Source organism: Citrus clementina, unplaced genomic scaffold, assembly GCF_000493195.1.
Source record: "Citrus clementina cultivar Clemenules unplaced genomic scaffold, Citrus_clementina_v1.0 scaffold_6, whole genome shotgun sequence".
In the NCBI taxonomy this organism is placed as follows: Eukaryota; Viridiplantae; Streptophyta; class Magnoliopsida; order Sapindales; family Rutaceae; genus Citrus; species Citrus x clementina.
This window is the reverse complement of record NW_006262139.1, coordinates 23,048,706-23,074,408: the sequence shown is the minus strand read 5'-3', so window position 1 is coordinate 23,074,408 and position 25,703 is coordinate 23,048,706. Positions and strand designations below refer to the sequence as shown.

The 25,703-nt window shown below is 33.2% G+C and overlaps 4 protein-coding genes and 1 non-coding gene across 8 annotated transcripts; 3 read left to right on the top strand and 2 right to left on the bottom strand.

Annotated features, from left to right (window-relative positions):
* Positions 1-1,427: 1,427 nt before the first annotated feature.
* On the bottom strand, positions 1,428-1,499 carry TRNAM-CAU. Its single transcript has one exon. It is a non-coding gene; the product is annotated as a tRNA-Met (tRNA).
* A 741-nt stretch (positions 1,500-2,240) lies between these two features.
* On the top strand, positions 2,241-7,909 carry LOC18038790 (plastidic glucose transporter 4). 3 transcript variants are annotated; one of them, XM_006430681.2, is made up of 14 exons: positions 2,241-2,614; positions 2,732-2,981; positions 3,346-3,463; positions 3,721-3,788; positions 3,975-4,107; positions 4,184-4,283; positions 4,375-4,487; positions 4,767-4,860; positions 4,959-5,112; positions 5,765-5,911; positions 6,002-6,075; positions 6,988-7,076; positions 7,242-7,356; positions 7,511-7,909. In XM_006430681.2, the coding sequence occupies exons 2-14, from the start codon at positions 2,738-2,740 to the stop codon at positions 7,691-7,693; spliced, it is 1,632 nt and encodes a 543-aa protein (XP_006430744.1). In that variant the 5' UTR covers positions 2,241-2,614; positions 2,732-2,737; the 3' UTR covers positions 7,694-7,909. The 3 variants fall into 3 exon arrangements, with proteins under 3 accessions (XP_006430744.1, XP_024037744.1, XP_006430745.1); XM_024181976.1 differs by having other exon boundaries at positions 2,255-2,630; positions 7,511-7,693; XM_006430682.2 differs by having other exon boundaries at positions 2,416-2,590; positions 7,511-7,693.
* A 92-nt stretch (positions 7,910-8,001) lies between these two features.
* On the bottom strand, positions 8,002-10,888 carry LOC18038789. Its single transcript, XM_006430680.2, has 5 exons — positions 10,614-10,888; positions 9,654-9,714; positions 9,376-9,574; positions 8,718-8,756; positions 8,002-8,355 (listed from the first exon to the last, which is right to left on the bottom strand). Exons 1-5 carry the CDS (start codon positions 10,737-10,739, stop codon positions 8,262-8,264), a joined length of 519 nt encoding a protein of 172 aa, XP_006430743.2. The 5' UTR covers positions 10,740-10,888; the 3' UTR covers positions 8,002-8,261.
* A 3,533-nt stretch (positions 10,889-14,421) lies between these two features.
* On the top strand, positions 14,422-15,606 carry LOC18038635. Its single transcript, XM_006430679.1, has 2 exons — positions 14,422-14,733; positions 14,959-15,606. Exons 1-2 carry the CDS (start codon positions 14,422-14,424, stop codon positions 15,604-15,606), a joined length of 960 nt encoding a protein of 319 aa, XP_006430742.1.
* A 2,117-nt stretch (positions 15,607-17,723) lies between these two features.
* Positions 17,724-20,640, top strand: LOC18038634 (delta(7)-sterol-C5(6)-desaturase). Of its 2 annotated transcripts, none has more exons than XM_024181975.1 (3): positions 17,724-18,142; positions 18,808-18,951; positions 20,036-20,640. In XM_024181975.1, the coding sequence occupies exons 1-3, from the start codon at positions 17,923-17,925 to the stop codon at positions 20,329-20,331; spliced, it is 660 nt and encodes a 219-aa protein (XP_024037743.1). In that variant the 5' UTR covers positions 17,724-17,922; the 3' UTR covers positions 20,332-20,640. The 2 variants fall into 2 exon arrangements, with proteins under 2 accessions (XP_024037743.1, XP_006430741.1); XM_006430678.2 differs by having other exon boundaries at positions 17,725-18,142; positions 18,808-19,113.
* The last annotated feature ends 5,063 nt before the right edge of the window (positions 20,641-25,703 follow it).

The window sequence follows — 25,703 nt, the reverse complement described above, 5'->3', positions numbered from 1 at the left end:
AATTGGGAGCTTCTTGGCTTTCAAGAGAATTAAGTAGATAAAATTTTCCTTGACTTCAATGGTAAGAACATGTTGTAGGGACCAGAAAATTAGGTTTAAGTTTATTAAGGGACGATGCCAAGAATTTTGTTTTTTTTAACGGGTGGCCCTTTTTTTTTTTTTTTAATGGGTACTTAAATTCTCCTACATAAAGTTGCTCGGGATTAAAATAGAATAGGAGTTGGTCACAATTTTTTCTTTCAATTTATTTGTTGTACTTATGTAAATAATTAATAAATAAAAATGTGTAATTTATTTTCTAAGTGTTGCTACTTTTTTTTTTTCATCTACTTCAATCACCGTTTGATTTTGGTTATAGTTTTTTTTTTTTTTATAATCATGTAATTATTGGATTTTGGATTTTAAGATTTAAATTATTTACTGTAAAATGGGGCAGTGAGATTATTAAATTAGAAAGAAGAAACATTGAAGGTGGGAAACAAAAATACCTCTAGTGGGTATGATGAAGTACTGGGTTTCAGATTAAATTTATATGGCGCATTTTTAAATTTGTATAGAATGACGGACTTATAAATTATTAGACTAACAAACTTAACTAATAAATATGACAAGGAAAATTATGTAAATAATGATATTTTTATAAATAAAACTGAGAGTTTTCCCAAACTTTGAACGGGCTACACAGCCCCGCCTTAACCAGCACATGGCATCGTCCCCTTGGTATCATATATAATGATTAAAAGCTTCAAAAATCTAATATGGTTAGAATGGGCTTTTTTAATCGATCATAGTGTATTTAGAGATTTGGCCCAACATTGTGCAAAGTAGACAAGAAAGAGTCGGCTCAAACAACAACGAGTGGAGCTTTCAACCCCCATCTGAAATCCCAATAACCCCCCTTTTAATTTTTATTTCTTAAAATAACCCTCACTTTAATTTACAAAATGCAATTTTACATATTAAAATTAACTGTTTTTCCATACAATTTTTACCCAAAAATGTTTAATTTTAAAGTTTTTATTTATAAAATACATACAAATCTTAAATTATTTTATTGTCATTATATAGTTTCTGTTTTCATAACCTTAAACTCCTATAATTTTCTCAAAAATATTATTATTATTATTATTAAAATTAAAATATAAAAATTTAATTAGAATGAATGTAAAATTTTTGTTTAAATAATAATTTATTTTAATTTTTTAAATAAAATCTCTTTAAAATAAAAAAAAGGAGTTTTGAGGGGTGCAAAAGGCCTGCACGACCGAAAAATTTGAAGATCTGGCCCAACAATGTTAGACCCCAAAAAGATATGTGACTGATCCATTCATTAAGCCCAACAACAGTGTAAGGTCCAAAAAGGATACGTGACTGATCAAGATGCAAGGCAAAAACGACGTGACAGAAACTGAAAACAGAAAATTATTTATCAGAGACAGGTTTCGATCCTGTGACCTGTGGGTTATGGGCCCACCACGCTTCCGCTGCGCCACTCTGATATTGGTGACGTTAGCCATCCCTTAATAGTATAGTGACCAAAAGGCATAGCCAAAGAGAGATATCACATGAGTGAGCAGAAGAAAGTATTGGACCAGATGAAGACAAATTATGTCAAAAACTGTATAAGAAATATTTTTTATGTCGTAAATCTATTTAATATGAAACTTTAGAAAAAGTAATGGCCTGGGTCTGGAAGCTTACAGAAGTTGAACTTTTATTTTTCAATGTGACAAGACGGCCGTGCGGCCTTTTATCAAGCGATCGTCCTCGTATTGACAAGAACAGCGTAATTAAATATATCAATATTTTTCCGGTGGAAACAATGTGGCCAGCCCTTGGGAAACACTGGCTGTACAAAATTAAAAAAAAAAAAGTTTCTGATAATTTATAGCCATATTGTTGATTGGAAAAACGCAAATTATAGCCATATTCTACAAAATTATTGTTTTAAAGAAAAGTTTCTGATAATTTAATCGAGTAAATAACTCTTTTTTTACCTTCTTTTGTTTTTCAATATGTATTTGATAATCTTGAGTCATGAAATGTTAAAATTGAACGTTTTTTACTCGGACGAGTCTCCACAGGTAGAATGTAAACTGTGATTGGCTCGAATCCTTTTTGCGTATCAGCTGCAATGTACGTCAAACATAAGCAATCATCACCCAGCCGCCCCACGTACGGCCATGCGCCACGACATCTCCAACGCAAGCCGAATCTAATCCAAAATCTGACGTGATCCTCCGGTTATCATACTTCCTCATTTTTTTTTTCACTAATTCCTATGTAAATCCATTTGAGCGTCCAAAAATTACAACAAAATAAGAAAAAGAAAAAAAAAAAAAGATTCCGTAAAAATTAAATCATAAGAGAAAAGCAGGCGAGAATCGAAGGTTGAATTCTGAATTCTCCACCAACTCGACCTTGTTTGGCTCTTGTTTAGTAAGCATAGAGTAGAGTTCCACTCTCACTCTCTCAGCGATATTTCCCAAGCACTCGCAAAATATTATTTACTCATAAATTGCACCAAAAGAGAATATTTTCGTTTAGTTAGAGAAAAGCTTCTCATCGCTCTCTTCTCTCACCATCGCAGGTTTCAATCAGAAACCGAAAAACGGTTGCGTTTCGTTTCAGTTTCGTTGTTTTATGACATTTTTGTCAATTAATTAATTTTCTTCTTTTGACTAATTTGACTTTTCGCCGATGTGATTTGAATTTATTTTCATTGGATCAGGCGACAATGCAGGCGTCCACGTACGCAATCAAAGCGAGTGTATGCTTTGACGCCCGCAATCGGAGGCGTGCGTGTGTGTTGGCTGCTGGCTTTGCTAACACCAGAAGTGTTGCTTTGAATTGTAATTTTACTAGTAATAATCGTATTTGCATGAGAGATATGGGAATGAAGCTCACACGTGCCACTCAGGGCGTTGAAACTCTGTTTAGATCAACGGTTAAGCCCCGATCGGTCAAAGCTCAAGCCTCCGGTTCGGTTTCTCTCTTTTTCTTTTTGTCAAAATTTTTTTAATTGTCAACTTCGGTTGATTGTTATAGTTCTAGGTCTATTTTAGAGTTTGTTTACTGATTCCATTATGAATCACGGGATTGCATAGTGATTGAATTTGTCTATTGTTATTGGTTTTGGTTTGAATTGTATGCTTTTTCACGTTTTGTATGATAATTTTCGGCTAATTTTATAATTCCTCTAGTGATTCAAGTTTGTATCGCTTGTGACTCTTTCGCTATAAATAGTTTCATTCTGTAAATGCAACGCCTTTTGTTTTTTAATGTATATTTTTTCAGTTTTTAAAATTTATGTTTTGATGAGTGGCCTATGAAATTGAACTACAGCTGGAGACATTGAAGAAGCTACTCCTTTCAAGCCTCAGGCGAAAAAATCTTCCGGAGTGGTTTTACCTTTTGTTGGGGTTGCTTGTTTGGGAGCTATTTTGTTCGGTTACCACTTAGGGTACGTCTCATTTTAACTCAAAAATAAAAGTGTCTTTTTCTTTTGTTTTTGAGTTCTTAGTTCACTGATTTTGATATCCTTACACTACCATATTATGCGTGCAACATGGCTTTTGTGATATGTGTCTTATATGGTTCAATCATAAAATTTAGTCGTGGAATGTGAAAGTAAGGATCATATTTATTGTCTTAAATCCTTAAACTGACTGATGCACAGGGTTTACTTTAGTGGTTTACTCTACTTTTTACTTACTTCAGGGTTGTAAATGGCGCTCTTGAATACCTTGCCAAGGACCTTGGGATTGCTGAAAACACTGTCCTGCAAGGTGAGTGCTGGAAATTATGTTTCCACAAACTCTTTTTTTCTCTGTTTCAACCACAAACGATGAGTTGCTATAAAAAAAAATTATTGGCTATGCTATGTAATTGCTTGAAATTTGAATTTTCCCTCTTTTTTTTTGGGTTATTAAACTACAACCAAATAATTAGCTGGCTTATAATAATATGAGTAGGATGGATTGTCAGTTCATTACTTGCTGGTGCCACTGTTGGTTCTTTTACTGGAGGATCATTGGCTGACAAATTTGGCAGAACAAGGACTTTTCAGTTAGATGCAGTTCCCCTCGCAGCTGGAGCATTTCTATGGTGTGTCCTCCGTCAATTATATTATTCACCATGTTTTATGAAAGCTAACACTTAAACTTGTCATAAATGATTTCAGTGCTACTGCCCAGAGTGTACAGACTATGATAATTGGCCGCGTACTGGCAGGCATTGGAATTGGCATCTCATCTGCCATTGTACCACTTTATATATCTGAGGTAGCACGCGTGTGCAAGAGCATATTTTCTATCTTGTGACTCTGTACCCTTTTTTTTTTGTTGTATCACGCCTAACGCTTTTATTTCTTAGATCTCACCAACTGAAATTCGTGGTGCTCTTGGATCAGTAAACCAACTTTTTATATGTGTTGGGATTCTTGCAGCATTGGTAGCTGGACTACCCTTAGCTGGAAACCCTCTATGGTAATCATCTTTCCCTTCTTTTTATTTTTGGTCTTGTTTTGCTGTTTTGCATCCGATTAAAAGAAGAAAATTTTGATGAAACATCAGCAAAGCTTACTCAATGCCATCTGTGTCATTTTTCGTAATTTTAAGTGTTGCCAGTCCATCGTTGAAGATTCAGTTATTCTTTTTTGGCCCTTTATTTATTTTATTCTCTCTTATTTATGCCTTGGCACTTATGTGTTTTCTTGTACGCATTTTATTTTTCTTGTTCTCGTCTCTTTTATATATAATTTTTAGGTGGAGGACAATGTTCGGCCTTGCTGCTATACCATCTATTCTTTTGGCTTTAGGAATGGGACTTTCTCCAGAAAGCCCACGGTGGCTTTTTCAGGTTTTCTTGCATGATTATATCAGTCACATATAATTATCATCCATATACACTATATATCTGCTGTAAATGTTTATTGACTTAAGACATTCAATTTGCAGCAAGGCAAGAAATCTGAAGCTGAAAAATCTATACAAACACTATATGGGAAAGAAAGAGTTTCTGAAGTTATGCTTGATCTAACAAATGCGGGTCAAGGTTCTGCAGAGCCAGAGGCTGGATGGTTTGATTTATTTAGCAGCCGCTATTGGAAAGGTATATAAATTAAACTCACTGAAATGAGCTTCTATTTTATTTTCATCAAATATGAATCTTCTTCTGTATGATTGGACTTTGCATCATAGCTAGCTGTAAGAGTCACTATTTGATGAGTCCTAAAGATTATTCAAGCTTCACTTTTTCTTGGAATCTTGTGTCCTTCTAAACTTATTCTTGAAAGGAACCAAATTTGGACTCGATGTTCCAAATTCTCTGAAAAGATTCACAATTGTACTGTATATGTGTACATATATATTTCTTTAATTATTCTGAACATACCACTATGGGATCTTCCTTATAGAAGTTATTTCACATCAATGGCGTTTACTCTTTCTGAACATACCTAAAGTAGTCTCTTTCGCTTTCCTAGATATTTACTGTGGTTTGCTTCGTCATCTCGTTATCTCACCAACGACCTCTATTATTTCTGCAACTACCTCACTTGGGTAGGGTGTATTGATATCTTTTATCTGTAACTGCTGTTAGAATTAGATACTTCTAGAAACATGGTAAACTGAAAATCTTATATTGATCTATGCCTTGATGCTGCTATCTCATTCCGATTATACCATATGCTTGAGGTGACCGATGCTTTCTGATGTAACATGGTAATGATTTCTTCTCTTCCTAACTACATGTCTTGCTGCAGTTGTGAGTGTTGGTGCAGCACTTTTCTTGTTCCAACAGTTGGCTGGGATAAATGCTGTGGTTTATTATTCGACTTCAGTGTTCCGTAGTGCTGGAATCGAATCTGATGTCGCAGCAAGTGCTCTTGTTGGAGCAGCAAATGTCTTTGGTAATTATAGTATATCTGTCTGATTCTTATGTATTTTCCTTTTTCATACTTTGCATAAATAGTTAGGATGGCTCATTTGCGATCATGCAGGAACTGCTGTTGCATCCTCTTTGATGGACAGACAAGGCAGAAAAAATCTTCTAACCTTCAGCTTTACTGGAATGGTAGGTTTATTTAGTATTTAATTATTTTTCAGCTGAGGCAGATGAACATGAAGTTTCCTGAAATGAGTTGTACTGTAATTGAATACTAGCGCGAAGTCTTCAAAACCCTTTTCTACTGTGTTCTTTAGGTTATTTAGTGAACAAGGAGATATCTTTGTTATTATCTCCATGGGATAAGATTGTCTTTCTTATATTTATGTACTGTTGTGATGGAATCCATATGTATGATCCCATGAATCTTATTAATTTATGAGCATATTTGAATAATACATTGTCTTCTAAGAAACTACTAAATAATAAGCTAACTGCTGAATGGTCGATTTTAATTATGTTTCAGTTGTCTGAACTTGCTTACACCAGTCCCCATTATGTTTGTCATAAATTAACCACTCATATTACCTTTTGCTATTAGAATTCAATATTCAATATTTGCTATAGCTTTTCCGTGATGAGATTTTGTTAGTTACTGAAACCAGGCATATATCTTATTGTTCGGGATCCTTCTGAAGTAGGGCTTTATAACTGCCAAGTGTCAGTCGAACTTTTTTTTGGGGAGGGGGGGAAGGAGAATAGATTTTAGTTATAGATGCAGGATAGATGAACTTATTTTCAAGATGGTTCGTGCCAGAATTAAAATTCTGGGATTTCAATATGACATGCCAGAGCAGGATTGCGCTTAATTCTTGTCCTTCGCCAGTGTAAACTTTGAATGGGTACTAAGGATATTATTTGATGATACTAATAACAACTTTTTATTCTTTCATTCTTCTTCGGTTTGCATGGCAGAAAATGTGATGAAAGAAGAATGATATGAGATATCTTTTGACTTAGTGGGCACACACATATATCTATACTCTCATCAATTATCTTCTAATTTATTCAATTTCTTATATTATTTTTATCTCTCTGAAGGCTGCTTCAATGTTGCTGCTTTCCTTGTCCTTCACATGGAAAGTCCTGGCACCATATTCCGGCACCCTTGCTGTTCTTGGGACCGTCCTGTAAGTCAACTCTTGCCACGCTAGCTTTTTCCCAGTCTTCTTTTTCCTCTTTTATTTTTCTTTGGAAGCTTTTATGAGATCAAAAATCTTCTTGATATGTTATCTTCCGCTTATCTACTCTTATCTTATGGTCCATCAAATCTAAGCATGGCTTTCATTCTGCAGCTATGTATTATCCTTTTCACTTGGTGCTGGTCCTGTGCCGGCTCTTCTCCTGCCAGAGATCTTTGCCTCGAGAATCAGAGCAAAAGCGGTTGCTTTGTCATTAGGCATGCATTGGGTAAGTCATAAGGGAGGAGCTAGCAATTGTGGCTTTGTGGCCATTAAGAATAAATGAATAATTGCTTTGAGAGATCCAGTTATTCCTGAAATTGATGAATGCTGTATGCTTATTATTGTTTTTGCTTTTTTTTGTCCCTGTTTTATGATGGCAGATCTCAAACTTTGTTATCGGACTGTACTTCTTGAGCGTTGTAAACAAGTTTGGAATCAGTACAGTGTATTTGGGATTTGCAACCGTCTGTCTCCTTGCCGTCTTGTACATAGCCGTTAATGTTGTAGAAACAAAGGGACGATCATTGGAGGAGATAGAGCGTGCTCTCAATCCAGTAGTTTGATACTGAAATGGTAGAAGTGGGTGGGTAATAATCTCCCTGCGGCTCGTGGACACTGACCTTGAATAAGCAAGACAATTTTCTTCTGTAGAGCTTTCCTTCTTTATTCTACCTCCCGGACTATCTCGTTTGCTGATTCTCATTTTGCTCTGTTTTGCACAGATTTGAAACCCAACCAACTTTTGTTAAATATATGTGTTTCTTTGAAATTCTCAGTAAGTGACACTGATTTGGCCAGTGGAGCAAAGTGCTTTATTTAATTACTTATAAAGCTGGGATATCTGTTCCTAGCAAGCCCGAAGCTATAAGGGGTATAAAATATGACCCCCCAAAGAAAAAAAGAAAAAAAGAAAAAAAAAACATTAAAATTTTACATTAGACCCGAGCGAGTAATCTGATGGCAACGTCAAGTTTTTGACGACATGCTATAGTTCTTTTGGCCTTCGGTGTCATTATTCAATGAAATGCAGCTCCAAGCATTCCCATTAAACTGACCGAGTTTTCCATTGAAACAAATGAGCAATACTTGTTAGTGCATTTATTTTCTTCTTCGGCGGAGACCATACCTGCATCAGTCATCACGGATGTGGCATCTTAAGAGAGGTTGAATAAAATTAAGTACCACCGTGACTCGTAACACGCTTAACCAAGAAACAAACGGGCACCTGAAAATTATGAGACATTTTTCATGTTGCATGTTACCATGTGTTTTCAAATCAAAAGGTATCAACGAATCAATTAGAATCATCAAATTATAAGGGATCCTTATAGGGTACAGACAGTTGGCTGGAACCTTGATTTTTGCCAAATGATTGTGAGAATTGTTGTGAAAGTACGAGATATTATGTTCTGATATATATTTTCCTTTTTCTATTTCACTTGCTTCATACTAAATGACATCAATGTACCCCACCAAAGATACAAGCATTCCCGTAAAGCATTCAATAGTGACAATGGTAGTCCTATTGAAACTATTGGAGAAACTCAGTGGACTATATAGATGGAGCACTGACATGCCAATACCTACATATTGGCCTTCCTTTCCCATCTTTCCTTGGTATCAAGCCTGCCAAGAAAATAAGAAAAAAGAAAACTATTTATATGGATAATTTGAAACAGTTACTAATGATGCAACTTCAAATTCAACTTTCGGATATTATAGTGCAAATAATAATTATGGTTTCTACTGAAGAAAAAAGTGAAAAAGGAAATGGTAAAAATTCTAAAACAAGTAAACCCTACAATGTATCCAAATGATTCAGCTTATGCCCTATGCTTATAAAGTGAGCAGCTTCAAGAAATCTTACTGAAATGAAGAATGCAAAGAGTACTTTCTCCAGCCTTTCAAAAGAGAAATAGAAAAAGAAAATTGAAATAAAAACCACAAGGATCGCCTGCTGGGTGGATCCATCATGCATTACCACACTTAGAGAGACACAAAACAGAAGGGCTCCAGTTATGGTAGTTCTAAGTTCTGTTCCAAGTATGATCAAATTCTGGTCCTTCATGGATCAGATACAATTATATCAACCCAAAAGAAATGAATGAGCCAGGAATACTGAATTTCTCAATAACTTTGTGCCACTACTTAAGTCTAACAATTCCACCTACAAAATATTCATTAAGTTCATATTATTTCTATTTGCATGCATAACAATCACTTAGTAGCCAAAGGTTAATCATACCCCCAATGTAATTTTTGGCGCTTCTTTGGTGCTAGAGATTCTGCTACATCATCATGCGGTATAGAGGAACTGATATCATTGTTGTGGCTTTTCAAGTTTGATACACTTGAATCTTCAATTGTAGTACTAGCATCTACATCACCATGAGGCATGGAATTGAGGTCTTCGCCACCAGATCTGCTGGTCCCATATGCAGATCCTACAAGGAATTTAATGGGTGAGCCAGATACCTCACATGATAATGAAAGATGTGATTATAAAAGGACAAAATAAGGTACCTTTTGGTTTCTTATGAAACTTTGATTTGGATTTTATTTGTAAGCGCCTCCTATGCAGCTCCTAGCATATTCAAATGAGATTAAGAAAATAACAAATGTTAGAGAAAACTAGGAAGATTGCAGTTAGCAAATAAAGCTCCATATAAGAAATTACTTTAAGAAGAAATTTTCATTATTACAAAAGTCCAAACCAGTGACAACCTCCCGTTCTAGATCACAGTGGCCAATTTAGAATTATCATTAATATGTTCTGTTTTATGCTAGACATAGAGCATCCTCGGTGCTGCTCCCTCCTTCATATTCCAATGTCATGAGAGAAGGCCTGCCAACCTCTTTCGACCTGGTTCAAGGGCAAACCCCTGTTGGCAGAAATCTTTGAACAGAAACATGATCTTTAGGCTAAATCTGTGAGTTTCTTAACCCCATTTGGTCCTATCCTAATCTTGTGTGAGTTTCTTAACCCCATTTGGTCCTATCCTAATCTTGTGTGAGTTCTTAACCCCATTTGGTCCTATCCTAATCTTTTTAAGTTTCATTAGCTAAACTCTAAAAGCTTTGAGCTTGAATTCCTATACCTCATCAAGATTCTCTAACTCAGAAAAGTTACACGACTGAGAAAGCAAATATTCAACGAGCATAATCAACATGTGAAAGGACTCAGTAATTCAGAATCAATCAGAAGATTGAAAATGGACAAGCGCCAACAGATACTGGTTTTCTAATAAGTAATAACACAATTCTCATAAAGCTTCTAAATTTGTAACCATATGATCATCTGTCTACAAATCTACTGTTCCAAAGTCTTAACACACATTAACAAAATTCCCAATCTGGGTCATTATAATCTGCAATAAAGATTCAAATTTTAAAGAGAAATGATGCAAATAAACAAAACCGAACCACGCAAATACACACATGCATGTGTAAACATATAGAAGAGTTGGGGGCAAAAGATGGTACTTGAAATTTGGAGAGCTGGTCTTGGGTGACACCTTTGACCTTGAAATTGGGCTGTAAATATTGTGACGACGCGATCGCTGCTTCTCTTCTTTCATCTTCTTCCTTGTCCGTCACCCTCAACTCCATTCGTGTTTCTCCTCTCCTGCGCGGAACCTAGACGGTGCGTTTTGTCGAGGGCATTTGGCGTTTCCCGCTTCTAAAACAAGAACGAAACGGCGTCGTGGAATCAGGCGTTCCTACTTCCTAGTCCCAGTTGAAGTATGGACTTTAGAATTATTTTTTGGAAAACGGGAAAAAAATAATTCCTAAATTTTTAAGGGGCAAGGTGTATTTATGCTACCCTCTATACTAATATTATGTAAATATTTTTTAAATTTTATTTAATTTGTTTTTTTTTATTAATTATAATATTGTCTAATAAAATTTTTATTAATTTTTTTAATACAAATAAGATATAACTAAAAGAAAACTTTACAATATAATTCTTTTTTAATCCTAAGACATTGTTATACTTTTTTTTGTCTCTTAAGGTTTTAGTTATTATAAATGTTTACAAATGACATACGACAAAATATTTTCTTAAATAAATTTGTAGTGAAGTAACAGTTGTTAATTTATTATTTGATATTGTAGGATTAAAGTGCCAATCATAGGCTATATGGACATGATAAAGAGAATATGAAGTTGTTAACAAAGAAGGATTTGAAACATTGTTATACATTTTTATTTTTTCAGCTATTATTTATCCAAATATTTGTAGTTTGATATTATTTTCAGATATTATTTGAAATTTTTAGAGATTTTTTAATAATTTAAATACTTTTATAATATGGTGTAAGTATCTAATTTTTAACTTACTAAAATTATGTATCCATACTCACTGTAAAATAAGTAAATGAGAAATCAGTTTGGGATGAGAAAATCATTTCCTATATGAGGATTTCTCACCTCCTTAATGAAATTTTAATGAGGTGGGGAATGGACTAGGCCTCCTCATCCCCAACTCGCTCCATTATCATCCTTACCTAAATTAAAGTGAAACAGTGTGGTTATGTGATGAAAATTATTTAAAAAATGGAATCGTTTTTTTTTTTTTTTTGGGGTATCATATTTTAAATGAAAACGAATTATTTTCAACAACTATATTTTATAGAATTAAAAATGAAAACGTAACCGAAGATGCATAGTAAAAATGATAAAACTAATTTTTCTTGTTAACGTAATTGGGATGGAAAGGATATAACTTATAAATTTTCTTTATAAATTTATGAATGATAAATAAATTTAGAGTATATCATTTTTTTAAAGAAAAATAATATGCATCACTTATCCTTTATAAATTTATTTTAAACGATGTAAAATTACATGGATTTCTTTTTAAGTAAATTGTGAAACAATTGTTCATTTCTTTTAAAGAATTGTTTAATGATAATCCATTTTTCACTCCACTATTATATATAGAGTTTGAATCTCCATTCTCTTGTAGGACTTGAAGATGTACATGATACATTATTCTAAATCTTAAATGGAGAAAAAGAAATTGAAACCCTCGTGTTGTTTGATGAAATTAATTGAAATTTGTTTGATATTTTAAAAATCATCCTGTAAATCTTTGAGTGTCAACTTTTTTTAACTGATCTTACCATTTTATCTTTGGTGGTTGTTTGATGCTAGAAATATAATTGTTTTAAATTATTTAATTAATAATGATTAAAAGAATTACGGGAAAAAGTAAGGAGGTATTAATGGTGATTTTTTTGAAAATTAATTGAAAATTAAATGATATATATAAATGATCACCAGGGTGACGTGATCGTGTATGTCCCTTAACTTTTTTCTCAATTTGTTATGACTAAAAAAATTACTCTTCTTAATTTATTTTTCTCATTTAGTTTTTAATTAGTTATGATTAAATAAATTATTCAATTAATTTAATAATTAAATGTATTCATGTTCCCAAAATTAAATAACTGCTAACAATAAAATGATAAGATCAATAAAAAAAATCACATTCACAAAAGTTTGAATATGTTTTAAACCATCAAAAAGTTTAGACTAGTTTTATTAAATAAGAAGGGATTTCGCTCTTTTTTCCCTATTGAATGAATGATCAACTAATGCATCGACGATTTGGTATAAAGATATCCTTTGATTGTAAAAGAGTTCTCCCCTGAATTGCTAAAACGTAACTGAGAGGTTTAGATTAATTTTAAGCAAACTTAACATGCATTGCATGCAAAAATTTATCGACACCCAACAGTCAATATTGTATAAATGATTTTAAATCTGCCCACCATGGCATGAAGTTATTTAATTATCTTCTTAAATCTTCTGCTTCTTCAGCAAATTATTGCCAGTTAAGAAAGCACATTCTCTCCAGCTGTGACAGAAAATTGATATGAAATTAATGAAGCGAAGCATTATCTACTCCACCAAGGTTGACTTTGTATATAGTGTACCTAAGCAAGAGTGAGTCAATGGACACTTTAACTACCTTGCAAGCCACGCACTACTCTTGCCATTTGAGCTCGATCGTATTAATGTGAATTTAGATCTTTTTCTACTCTAAGTTGAATTCAAAGCAAACAATTATTGTATGTAGCGACTACAGTGATCAAAATATCTTATAAATTCAAGGATTATTGTACGTAGTCACTACGGTAATCAAAATATCTTATAAATTCAAGGATTGAATTCAAAACCTTTAAGCTTGAAGCACACTGCATTACCCCACTTGCTTTAAGACTTGAGTAGAAATTTGCTTCAATTTTTTTTTTTTTTTTTTTGGATTGGGGTCGAGACAACTAGGTAGCTGGTGGCGTATATTTCCATGGGACCAAAAAGAAGAAACATGAAACCCGGCGAACATGCCACAATAAATTTAAAAATGTGGTTAACTTGCCTAAATTTCCGCAATGGCCCCGGTGGCTTTGTGCTTCTCGTTTTTGGTTAGTACTTAATATTCAATCGGACACTTGCGATGGCCATAACATATTATTTAATCATTATCCTTTTTTGGCCATAGACCTAACAAATTTGGTTCACCCTTTTGTTGAAAACTAGAACACATTGGATTAATGCCTACTTTCCAGTTCCTATGTTCCATAATTAGGTTCTTAAATTTTCAATGTTAGACTATTTAGTTTGTAGGATTTGATTTCGATTTTAACGTGTGTCCTTAGCTTAACGATTCCCTAAGAAAAAAATGTGTTTTTTTATTTTATTTTATTTTCCTTAAAGTGGATAATTTATTTTATTCTAAAAGCAATTAGCAAATTTATAACGAAATTGGGCTTTATATTGAGACATTAAATGTTTTCGCTTTAGCAATTAAGATATTCGTTTAAAGTGATATTTACGAGTGGTTTCACCATACCTAAAATTTAGAACGAATGAGGGGGAGAGTTTCTCATTGAAAAAAATTCTTAGTCTCAAAAACATCGATTCATATCCACGACAAGGTTGCTTCAAAACTAAATTAGGCTCACAAATTAATCTTAAATTTTCCCACGGCTTTCTCAATACAAACACTTACTACTTAACTTATCTTCCCAGTGTTTATCAACAATCAAAGTCAATTTAATTCCCACTAGTCCTCTGAATTTCTCTCTGTGCTTCATCATCGACAACAATGGCTAATGCGCAGCCGCAGCATCAACGACAAAAACAACAACATCTATTTGGATCAATTTCAAGATCTGTGAATACCCATGTGCATTTAAATCATGTCTATCTTTTTCTTCTATTTGTTATTGGGTTTTCTCTTGGAGTTGTGATAACTTTATTTCTCAAAAACTTCTTATTCACCATGGCAATAGCGCCATTTGCTTCAACAAACACTACTAGCGTTTCGCTGGAAGCACAAAGATTCATCAAGTACAACACGAGTGATGATGAGTTGTTTCGGAAAGCAACGTCAATGGTTCAAAGTAAAAATACCGTTGTAGCAAAAGTTGCTTTCATGTTCTTGACAAAAGGGCCATTGCCACTGGCTCCATTGTGGGAGAAATTCTTTGCCGGGCATGAAGGGTTTTATTCAATTTATGTGCACTCACAACCTTCTTATAATGAAACAGTTCCTGAAAGTTCTGTTTTCCACGGCAGAAGAATCCCCAGCCAGGTAAACTTCTTTAATCGAAGTTCATTATCACTTTTTAATTTTCATTTTCGTATATTCATAATCATATCATGTAATATAAGATTAAAAAATGTGCATGAATGAAAGGAATTTTTGAGATTGATTAGGACATAGTATCATTTATATATAAAAAAAAACTTAAAATTATCTCTATGCTAAATGGTTAAAATTTTGACATGTTATTGTCTCTGCGTGTGTTTTTTACAGCCAGTTTATTGGGGAACCACAACAATGATTGATGCTGAAAAGCGACTTCTAGCGAATGCCCTCCTTGACATCTCCAATCAAAGATTTGTGCTTCTTTCTGAATCTTGCATACCATTATTCAACTTCACAACAATTTACAAGTATCTCATCAACTCAAATCTAAGCTTTTTAGGCTCATTTGATGACCCAAGAAGCCCAGGCCGTGGCCGATACAACCCAAAAATGTCACCCTCAATTAACATAACAGACTGGAGGAAAGGGTCTCAATGGTTTGAAGTGCACCGTGACCTAGCCCTTCACATTGTCTCCGACACCAAATATTATAGAATTTTCAAAACACATTGCCTCCCACCTTGCTACGGCGACGAACATTATATCCCAACTTTGGTGAATATACTTTACCCTGAGCTAAATTCGAATCGGAGTATTACGTGGGTCGATTGGTCGAGGGGCGGACCGCATCCGGCGAAATTCGGAGGGAATCAAATTACGGATGAATTTCTGAATCAGATTCGGTATCGATCAAAATGTTTGTACAACGGTAATACTGTTACTTCAGTGTGTAATCTCTTTGCTAGAAAGTTTTTGCCTAACGCATTGGGGCCTTTACTACGGATTTGTCCCTTGTTACTCGGTTTCAATCCTTAGAAATTTGTGGACCATTTTTCGGTCCGATACCTGTATACCAATGCTTTTGAATATATATCATGTCTTGTTTACGTTTATCGGCTTTTGTTTATTTTGTCGCCACTCGCCAGCATTAAACATGAGCAGTTTTTACGTAAATAACGCGGTTTCAATCCTTTCTTTCTTTCATTTTTTTTTCCCTTCTCAACACGATTTAGCCAGACCTTGAACGGGCAATATTATATCATGATGTGTCTGGTTACAGAAAGTTTTTCTGAAATGTGAGTGAAAGACTTCTGGCTGTTTTTTAAGCTTTTGATATTTGGCATTCCTTCCCTTCTCAATACTCAAGATTTTTATTTTTATTTTTTTTTAGAATATTGTCAAGATATTTTAAGCTTTCAAATGCCTTCCCTATAATATTATTGAAAATTCAAGACAGGGTTCCACTCATAAGGACATGTTTACCAAAGGAAATATATATTTTTTACTTGGAATATTGACATGAAATATCAAATGTATCGTAGAATTTCTCCTTTAAGTGGCCATTGGTCTTTGCCACGTGGCGAAAGCTAGTGCAGTAGTTCTCTTACTTTTTAGAGAGCAGAAAAGGATAGCTGATGTAGTCTCTTCCTATTGTTTTGCTTAAAAAACTTTCGTTCTATTTGGCTTCTTATTCTTAGTAAAAAAAAAAAATTATTCTTCTTATGATAACGTACTGTTCATGCATTGTCTTTAACTACCAAAATTTGAGTTTTGATAATATCCCTTAATGTTAGACATATTTACCAAACCGTCTTTTTTTTCTTAGGGAGAGTATCTTCTGACTTTTAAGAGCTATAATGCCACTCGATCAAACGAGTTAACATCACTTCATTGACTTTCTTTACAATGTGTCATCAATTCATTGGTCCATGTAAGCCTCCAAATTTCTCCTCAAACAAAGGTGAATTAATATTTTGAGAACATTAGAAATTAAATTGAAAATTATTTTTTAAACGGGAGGTAAATTTTAATTAGAAAATTAAAATCAACTTTGAAATAACAATGTTTTAGAATAAGCACAATCAAATCACCTTGTTAATTATAGACGTAGACAAAAGCCCACTTACTTTAAATCGATTATTCCCTTGAAACTCACAAAAATAAAAGAAATTAATGCATCATTCAATGAGTGTAGAGAAAATAACTTTGATAATAATGGTCAATGGTCCGCCACCATAGCCAATTAGCCATTATAAAAGCAAAGCCAGATCCGAAATATCAAAATTCTGTGGTCCCATCGTACTTTTTGGTATGTAATATGATATTGTGGTGGATTTTATACTGGATATGATTCAAATTCTATTAGAGTTGCAGGGCATTACAATACATTTGTAGTCTTAGAGCTCAAAATTTAGAAAAATCAAAATAGGTCAATAAATTAGGAGGTGTCACGTGTTGTTAGTGCTGATGGCTGTTCTCATTAACCTAATCTAGATTGATTGGACAAATGAAGAACCAAAAAAGACGGTAGAATTATAGAGGGATGTGTGTGACTTATATAATTTGCATGCTAGAAGATATGACTTAATAGAATTTAATGGAGGAGTGAAACTTATTTTGCTTGTATAATGAAATAAAAAAAAAAAATAGTATGATTAACTTAAAAACCTGTAACGTGCGATTGTGGAGTGAAATACATGACCTTTTGTACAGATTACAATTTCCAAAATGTGTCCGTAATTTGATAGCTGACAACTGAAAGGTGAAATGCATTATGCATTTCTTGATGGGGTGTATTTGCACCACCAACCAATCTTGAATTTATTATAAATAGCGGATCTTGTAAATTGTACGATACATCTAGATTCATTCATTCAACACGAATTGAAGACGAGCACGTGGCCCGAAATTTGTCTCACATTTTTTCACTTGCTTATTATTATCATTATAATTTGTACATTTTGCAATTAGACCCACAACACTATATTTGATAAATGATATTATTAGTGGAGCTAAATTCCTTGGTCTCTGATAAATAAATAATAATCTACTTGGAAAATCCGAAATTAGCCCTGTCTATCGAATCCAACAGCAAAATGGCCCAAGTGTCGAAGTATGATTTAACCCAATATGACATCCAAAATAACCAACACTCATTATTCCAATTTTCCAATTCCAACTCCAGCAAGTGTTTGATATTTTATTTTTCACAATATCTTTGTCTTCTTCCTCGTCGTCACAAAAGTCCACACAAGATTCCCCAGCTCAGTCCACTCGTTTGCTCAACAGGCACATGCAGACTCTCTCTCTCTCTCTTTCTCTTTTTTTTTTTATCTGTCCAAATCGCCGGCGATGGGCGACGATTATCTGCAGCTGTTCGTGGACGAGACTACTTTGTACAACCGCATCGTGTTGGCCAACTTGTTACCCTTCAAATGGTGGGACCCTCTTCCTCACGTTTTGCAGACGTGGCTTCGTAACTACATTGCCGGAACTCTTCTCTACTTAGTTTCTGGCCTCTTGTGGTGCTTCTATGTCTACTACTTGAAACGCAACGTTTATGTCCCTAAAGGTAACGTTCATTTTTATTATTATTTTATTTTATTGAAGTGTGTTGTTAATGCTTTTCAGATTGATTTACGAGATGGGTTTAGTTTCTTTAGCAGTTTTATTAATCTGGGTTTTTCTGGCATGCATGTTTGGTTTCAGATGAGTTTCTTCATAATCTTGAATCTTTTGATCAACTGGGTCGATTGATGAAACACGTTATGGTTTATTTCTGTAGCTTCGATCTTTGTTCATATTGTCTTGATCGGTTGCTCGTTTTGTTGTTTGAGCGTTGTATTATTACAAATTGTTTGAATTAGTGATTTTTTTCCCCCTTTTTTCAATTGGATTTATGTTGTTATTGTTATAGATCCACTGCTAGTAAGGATCAATATATCGCAGCATGATCTCATGAATCATAGTGTTGACAAAATTTGCCCACATTTAGAGCTTATTTATCACTCCTTTTTGGTATTAATCACATGAGTATATATTTTTATCTAGATGGATGCGACTTTTGGCAGTTGCTGACCCTTTGAAAGATTTTTTTTCAAATTGTTATATTTTTAGTGTACATGAAATTGACGCATGTGATTGTTGTTCAGTGTACATGATTTCATAGAGTATCGCTTCTTCATGGGTCTAAGATCACATTATTGTTTTATTCCCTGGACAACATTCTCATTGCAGATGACATCCCTACTAGAAAAGCTATGCTGTTGCAGATATTTGTTGCTATGAAGGCGATGCCATGGTACGTTGGCCTTCCAACTGTTTCTGAGTACATGATTGAAAATGGCTGGACAAAGTGTTTTGCCAGAATAAGTGACATTGGTTGGTTTGCTTACCTGGTCTATTTGGTTATTTACCTTGTGCTTGTCGAGTTTGGGATTTACTGGATGCACAGAGAATTGCATGACATAAAGTTTCTTTATAAGCATCTTCATGCAACCCACCATATATACAACAAGCAGAATACCCTTTCTCCATTTGCTGGTATGTTTTAAGTCTACTCTCTTTGATTTCTGTAATTTATACGGCTGGTAAAAATTCAACTTTTCTTCTTAGCCTTTTGCTTAAGAGGCTGGCTGCAATCTAGGAAATATGGTCATATCTTGCCTTTGCTTTCTACTTGGAATGAGCCTTCATCTAATGGAATAAATCATAACATGGTAGTGTTAGGGTAAAATCTGTCACCTTACCATTGGAATGGCCATCACTTAACTTCATTTATTCTCACTGTTGTCTCCTTACCATTCTGCATATTTTCTTGCGGTTCCGTGTCTGTGAAATTGGTCTTATGAATTGAAATAAATATCTTCTTCTGAAATTAATGATTGAAAGATGGGGTTGTTTCATGGTATGTGTAAATCTGCAACATTTATTTGTTTATGTCAAGTAAAACTTCTTATTTCTTGTTTCTTCTGTACACACTATCACACCCACTTTTTCCTGCTGTTTTGTTTTAACAGATATAATTTTGGATCTGACTTTATCATTCTACGGAGTTCGAAATAGAATTTGCATATTGTACTTCTGCAGTTCTGCTGAGATGGGCTAATATACAGATAACTCTATTTCAGTAAATGAAACCTATGTTGGTTGATTACTGAAATAAGGTCTAAGATAAGAACAATGCAAAGCTAGCAACAGAAGCAAGATGGTTATGGCTGAAATTTATTTCTTACTGGCAGTTTTAAATTCTGATGCAGATCAATCTTCTTAGCCCGTTTGTAATTAACACTTTGTGCTACCTCCGTTGTTCTCTGGTTACTTTGATTTACTCTAATTGTTTGGCTAGCAATTGAAATATTTCTCCCTGATGGCTTTTCAGTTTTCAGTGCACTTTTTATTCCCTATGAGATTCTATTTGCATTTTTTATTGAACTGGTGACTGAAAAGTATTTCTTTATTTCAGGTTTGGCATTTCACCCACTGGATGGTATACTGCAGGCCCTTCCACATGTTATAGCACTCTTCATAGTGCCAACCCATTTTACCACACATTTAGGGCTCTTATTCCTCGAGGCCATATGGACAACAAACATTCATGATTGTATCCATGGCAAGCTATGGCCTTGGATGGGCGCTGGCTATCACACTATTCACCACACCACATACCGACATAATTATGGTCATTATACCATATGGATGGACTGGATGCTTGGAACTCTTTGTGATCCAGCTGATGATGACTGGGGAAAGACGAAATGATGAACCTTGACCCTTATCTTAGAAGAATCCGACTGTGTTTTTTTCTTTTTTGGTTGGTCTTGCAGTTGGGTTGCTTTTATTCTCATGTTTGTGGTCTTTTGCCTGTAAATCTTGATTGTTAGTTTTAGTCCGTTGTCCATGGCTATGAAGCTGGTGTCAGAGAGGAAAAAAGCATTCCTGGTGTTTAGTGCAGGTTTCTCGCCTTTAATCCTCATGACTGGTTCAGTTTTATAAGATGTATTGCACAAACTGTGGGAGATATTTTCAGTGAAACGTACTTTCCTCCGATCTGAGCCATGTTATTTTTTTTCAAACCATGTTAACAAAGAAAATGTGCTGCAAAATGTATGATATGTATCTTTCATGTTTTCATTCATTGTGTATCATCATAATACAAGTGAGCTCTGCTGCTTGTGCAGATTTGTCACTTGCGTCATATAGTGTTTGGCTTACAAAGCTTATTGGATGATGGGTTGGAAATGCAATTTGCAACTACCCAGATAAACGCTGCCATTGCCTGGCCTGCTCTCTGCAAAATCAGTATCTTCAACATTGAGTTTCAATGAATGGTTTTATAAATCTATCTTAGAATTGAGAACATTCCTTGGAGACAAGGGAGAATTGTGTAGGATATACTCCGTTTTCCTCAAAATACTCAAAATATGCCTTTAATTGTTACACTCTGTAATTATACACATATATACTTTAAAAAATCAAAGAAAGAACGAAAATATCCTCAATTAAATCCTATCAAAACTGAATTGATATCTTGAAGTCAAGCAAAGTCAGTAACGAGTTGAGGATATTCGACTTCAAATGAACTACAACGATTAAGTCCCCTGGAAAAATTCTCAACTTCTTTAACCAAGTTGAGTGTACTCAATCTCAATTGAACCACGACTAATTAAGTTCCCCGAAAAAATTCTCAACTTTTTTAATCAAGTTGAGTATACTTGACCTCGAACCACGAATAATTAAATCTCTTGAAAAATTCTCAACTTTTTTAATGAAGTTAGGTAAACTTAACTTTAGTTGCACAACGATCAATTAAGTCTCTTAAAAAGTTCTCAACTTCTTTCATGGAAGTTGTGTATGAGTCGAGCATACTCGAGTTCAGGTGAATTACGACCTATTAAGTCTCTTGAAAATTTTGAGACTTTTCATTCAAGTCAAGTTTCAAGTATTGAGTATGCTCGACTTCAGTTGTATCAATAAATAATTATCTTCCAAGATATGCAATAACCATTAAATAATAATAATATCTGCAACAACCATAAATTATCCAACAAATATTAAGTACAACGTCATTTCATAATAAGTAGCAAAGCCATCATATACATTTTCACTAAGGAAATCCTTATACAAAGACTAAGGATAGTCTTTCAGTTGCTCCAAGCACCCAAGCCATGGCCCAAAAACTCTAAGATGCCACTCCTTAAAGGCAACATATCATCTACAATTCTCCATCAAATCCTATATAGATAAATATTTTAAATTTAGTACATGTTTAAACAATATTAAGAAAATAAATAAACCATTGTTTGTCAATTATCCCATCCATTAGTTATGGATAGGTAACAATAGATCATATTTTAGAATCATACTTGACGTGTTCAAAAAAACTTACTCCACTTATTCAAACAACTTAAAATAGTTAATACTCGATTTGTTCAAAAGATTTACTTGGTTCTTACCCGACTTGTTTAAAAGATTTACTCGACTTAATACTCGATATATTCAAAAGATTTACTCGACTCCTACTTGACGTTTCCAAAAAATTTAAAATTAATATTTGACTTATTCAATACACTTACTCGACTAACACTCGACTTATTTATAAATGCACTTGAGTTTACTTGAGTTGTTTAGAGACTTGTTTACTAATTATCCTATCCTACTCTAACTAATTACTTGACTTATACTTTACTACTTGGCTTACTATTACCCAACATATTTCGCGACTTCCTACTCAACTTACGTCGTAACTTACTCGACTCACTTAAGTTTTTGTTACACTAGATACTCGGCTTACTAGACTTCATGTTCGACTAAATATTCAACTTAATCAACTACCTTACATCATTTCTTGCACAACTAAATGCTTGACTTATTCTTGGAATCATTTTTCAATATTAACCAAAACTTAAATTAAATACTTTGATCTTAAATCCTTATATTTTATGTAATAATGTGTGTGTGCAAGCACTAAAATGAATAATATACTATTATAAACTCATAAATCTTTAGCAAATATACTTGTAATGAAATCAAATCAAACCCTAAGGATACAATTGTACACAATGTTTATATTTCAAATATACCTTATCCGTCACTTGACAAAACACCAACAAGACTGTTATTGAAGAGTTTATGCTTATCAAAAACCTTTGTATTGAAGGTAAGAGATAAAATGGTAGGAGATGAGAAAATTGAGAGAGGGAGAAAGAAATGGTGATGTGTGAGAAAAAATGAAATGGTGAGATAAGGAAATGTAGATAGATGGTTCTTTACGAGTTTTTTTTTTTTTGCTTTTTCCTTGTTGGAGCATAAGTATGTAATGGGTTTAAGTTTGTTAAATTCAAATTAAAAACCCTAAAGATAAGACCGAATAACAATTCGTTATTGTAACCACCTGGCCTTTGGTCGAGTGGCCAGGCAAATGCCCGCACTTTCTCAATTATAACAAATAATTAAGTAGAGACGGTCTTCTCCCTTACCGATGTGAGTAGACAGTGTTTTATAAGAACTTATGTATAATTGAGTGACTTTATAAAAAATTATGTAAACTAGTCCCAATAATAGTCTGATTGTAAATATAAATAATAGTTTCATCTAAATATAATTGAATAAATGCATTTTTCTCTCTTACCAATGTGAGTAGAGTAAATGTCTTTTGAATATCAGTGAGTGTAAAAATCTGAGCAGTGCTTCATAAAAACTTATATAAATTAGTTGCAGTAATAGTCTAATTGTAGACATCAGTAATAGTCTCGTGTAAATATAATTAATGGTCCAATGTAAATACAATTAAGTGGAGGCAATTTTTTCATTTACCAATAATAGTAGAGTAGACGTTTCTCGAATATTAGTGAAGATAAAAATATGGAAATTACATCATAAGAACTTATGTTAATTAATCCTATTAATAGTCTGATTGTAAATATCAGTAGTAATCTCATGTAAATATAATTAAGTAGAGACAATTTTTTCCTTTACCAATATGAGTGGAGTAGACGTTTCTTGAATATTAATGAGGGTAAAACTCTTAACAATTTTTCGTAAAAACTTATGTAAATTAGTTCAGGTAATAGCATGATTATAAATGACGTCCTTCAAATATTAGTTGTAAATGACGTCCTTCGAAGATTAGTGAAAGTAAAAATTTAAGTAATTTTTTGTAAGAATTTATATAAATTAGTTTTAATAATAGTCTGATTATAAATACCAATAATAATCTCGTGTAAACATGACTAATCGTTTGATTGTAACGGTCAGGGTTGAAAAAAAAATCCGTTATTTTCGTAATAAAAAAAAATCCTATTATCTCAAAATTGTGAACAGTTTTCTTCATTTACAATTTTTAATAAAGCAGCAATTTAGAAAAGATTAAAAAAAAAATACATATTGCATCGACCGACATCACAAAGACACTGAATATAGGGTGTGTTTATTTTCTGGAGTGGGAGTGAGGAGTGTGGATTCCTCCCACTCCAGTGTTTACTTCACTTATTTAGTGAAGGATTGGGAATTCCACTCCGTGGGTCCCACCCATTTTTGGAGTGGGGAGTAGGGATGGCAAAAATCCCCACGGGGACGGGTACCCTCGGGGATTTTCCCCATTCGGGGAGGGTATGAGGATAATTTTATACCCAATTTCTTATTCGGGGAGGGGACGGGGAAATTTTGTTACCCAATTTCTTATTCGGGGAGGGGACGGGGATGAGGTGGAATCCCCATCCCCTACCCATTTCCCCATTTTAATTTTTTAAAATTACTAGTAAATAAATAATAAAATTTAAATTATAAAATTATAAATATTGGTAAAAATAAAAAATATCAAAATATTTATATTATTAAACTTTTAGGCCTAATTAACTAATTAAAGTCCTAAATTTTTATTTAGGACATTAAAAAGACCGAGTAGATTCTATTAGCCCAAAAGTTTTTTTATTTTTAATATTATTTAAATATTTTAAACTTAAATCTATTTTTTATTTATTTTTAGATGTTATAATTGCCCACAGCGAATCACAATTTTAATATCTAATCTAATCTAATCTAATATTTACTCTTGATTTGCTCCGATTTAACTATTGTGTTGTAAAGGGAATAGTCCACATTTATAAAGTGCCCATGCCACCATTGAAAAAGTTAATTTTGAATCTAAATTCGATTTTATTTGTAATAATTTTGTATTAGACTATTAATTTGTTCATGATAGTTTGTAAAAGAAGTTTGTATCCCTTTCATGCTGCGTTACTTACTAATTTAATGTATGTGACTTTTGTAATGGATATTAATGTAAGATATATTTCGAACTTTACTTTTATTTAAATTTTTTATTTTAATATGATTAACTCAAAATCGAAAAAAAAATGTATTAGTTATTCGGGGATCGGGGACCCTCGGGGATCCCCTGTTATTATTCGGGGAGGGGATGGGGATTCGCTCAAGTAATTCTGACGGGGACAGGGAGGGAACGGGGACATACGCAAAATATCAGGGATGAGTACGGAGAGATTGGTCCCCTCCCCTCCCCTCCCCATTGCCATCCCTAGTGGGGAGGGGGAGTGGGACTCCCATTGGGGGAGGTGGGAGCCACTCCCACCTCTTCCTTTTCTACCTTTTTTTTTTTTATTTTAATTCAATTTAATATTTTATAATTAATAAAATAAAATAAATAATATTATATTTATTTGAATAATAATATTATATTTATTTGAATAATATTATTATATTTAACTAAATAATAATTTACATTGATTATAAGTTAAAATTATTTTAAAATAATAATATTATATTAATAGAGAATTAATAAATATAATATTATTGTATTTATTTTAAAAATAATAGTACTATATTTATTTAATATTAATAATAATAAATATTTTATTCTAAGAAAATATTAATTTTGTACTAAATAATATTATATTATTATTTTATATAATAATAAATTTAATATAATTATATTTAAATTTAATATAATTATATTAAATAAAATAAAATAATGTTTCATTTTATATTAGAATTAAAATTAATAAAAAATTATGATTTACATAATTAAAAATATTATTAATTATTATTAATTTATAAATATAATAAAATATTTATTTTATTTTCTAAATATATTTTTTATTAATTTTTTAATTACA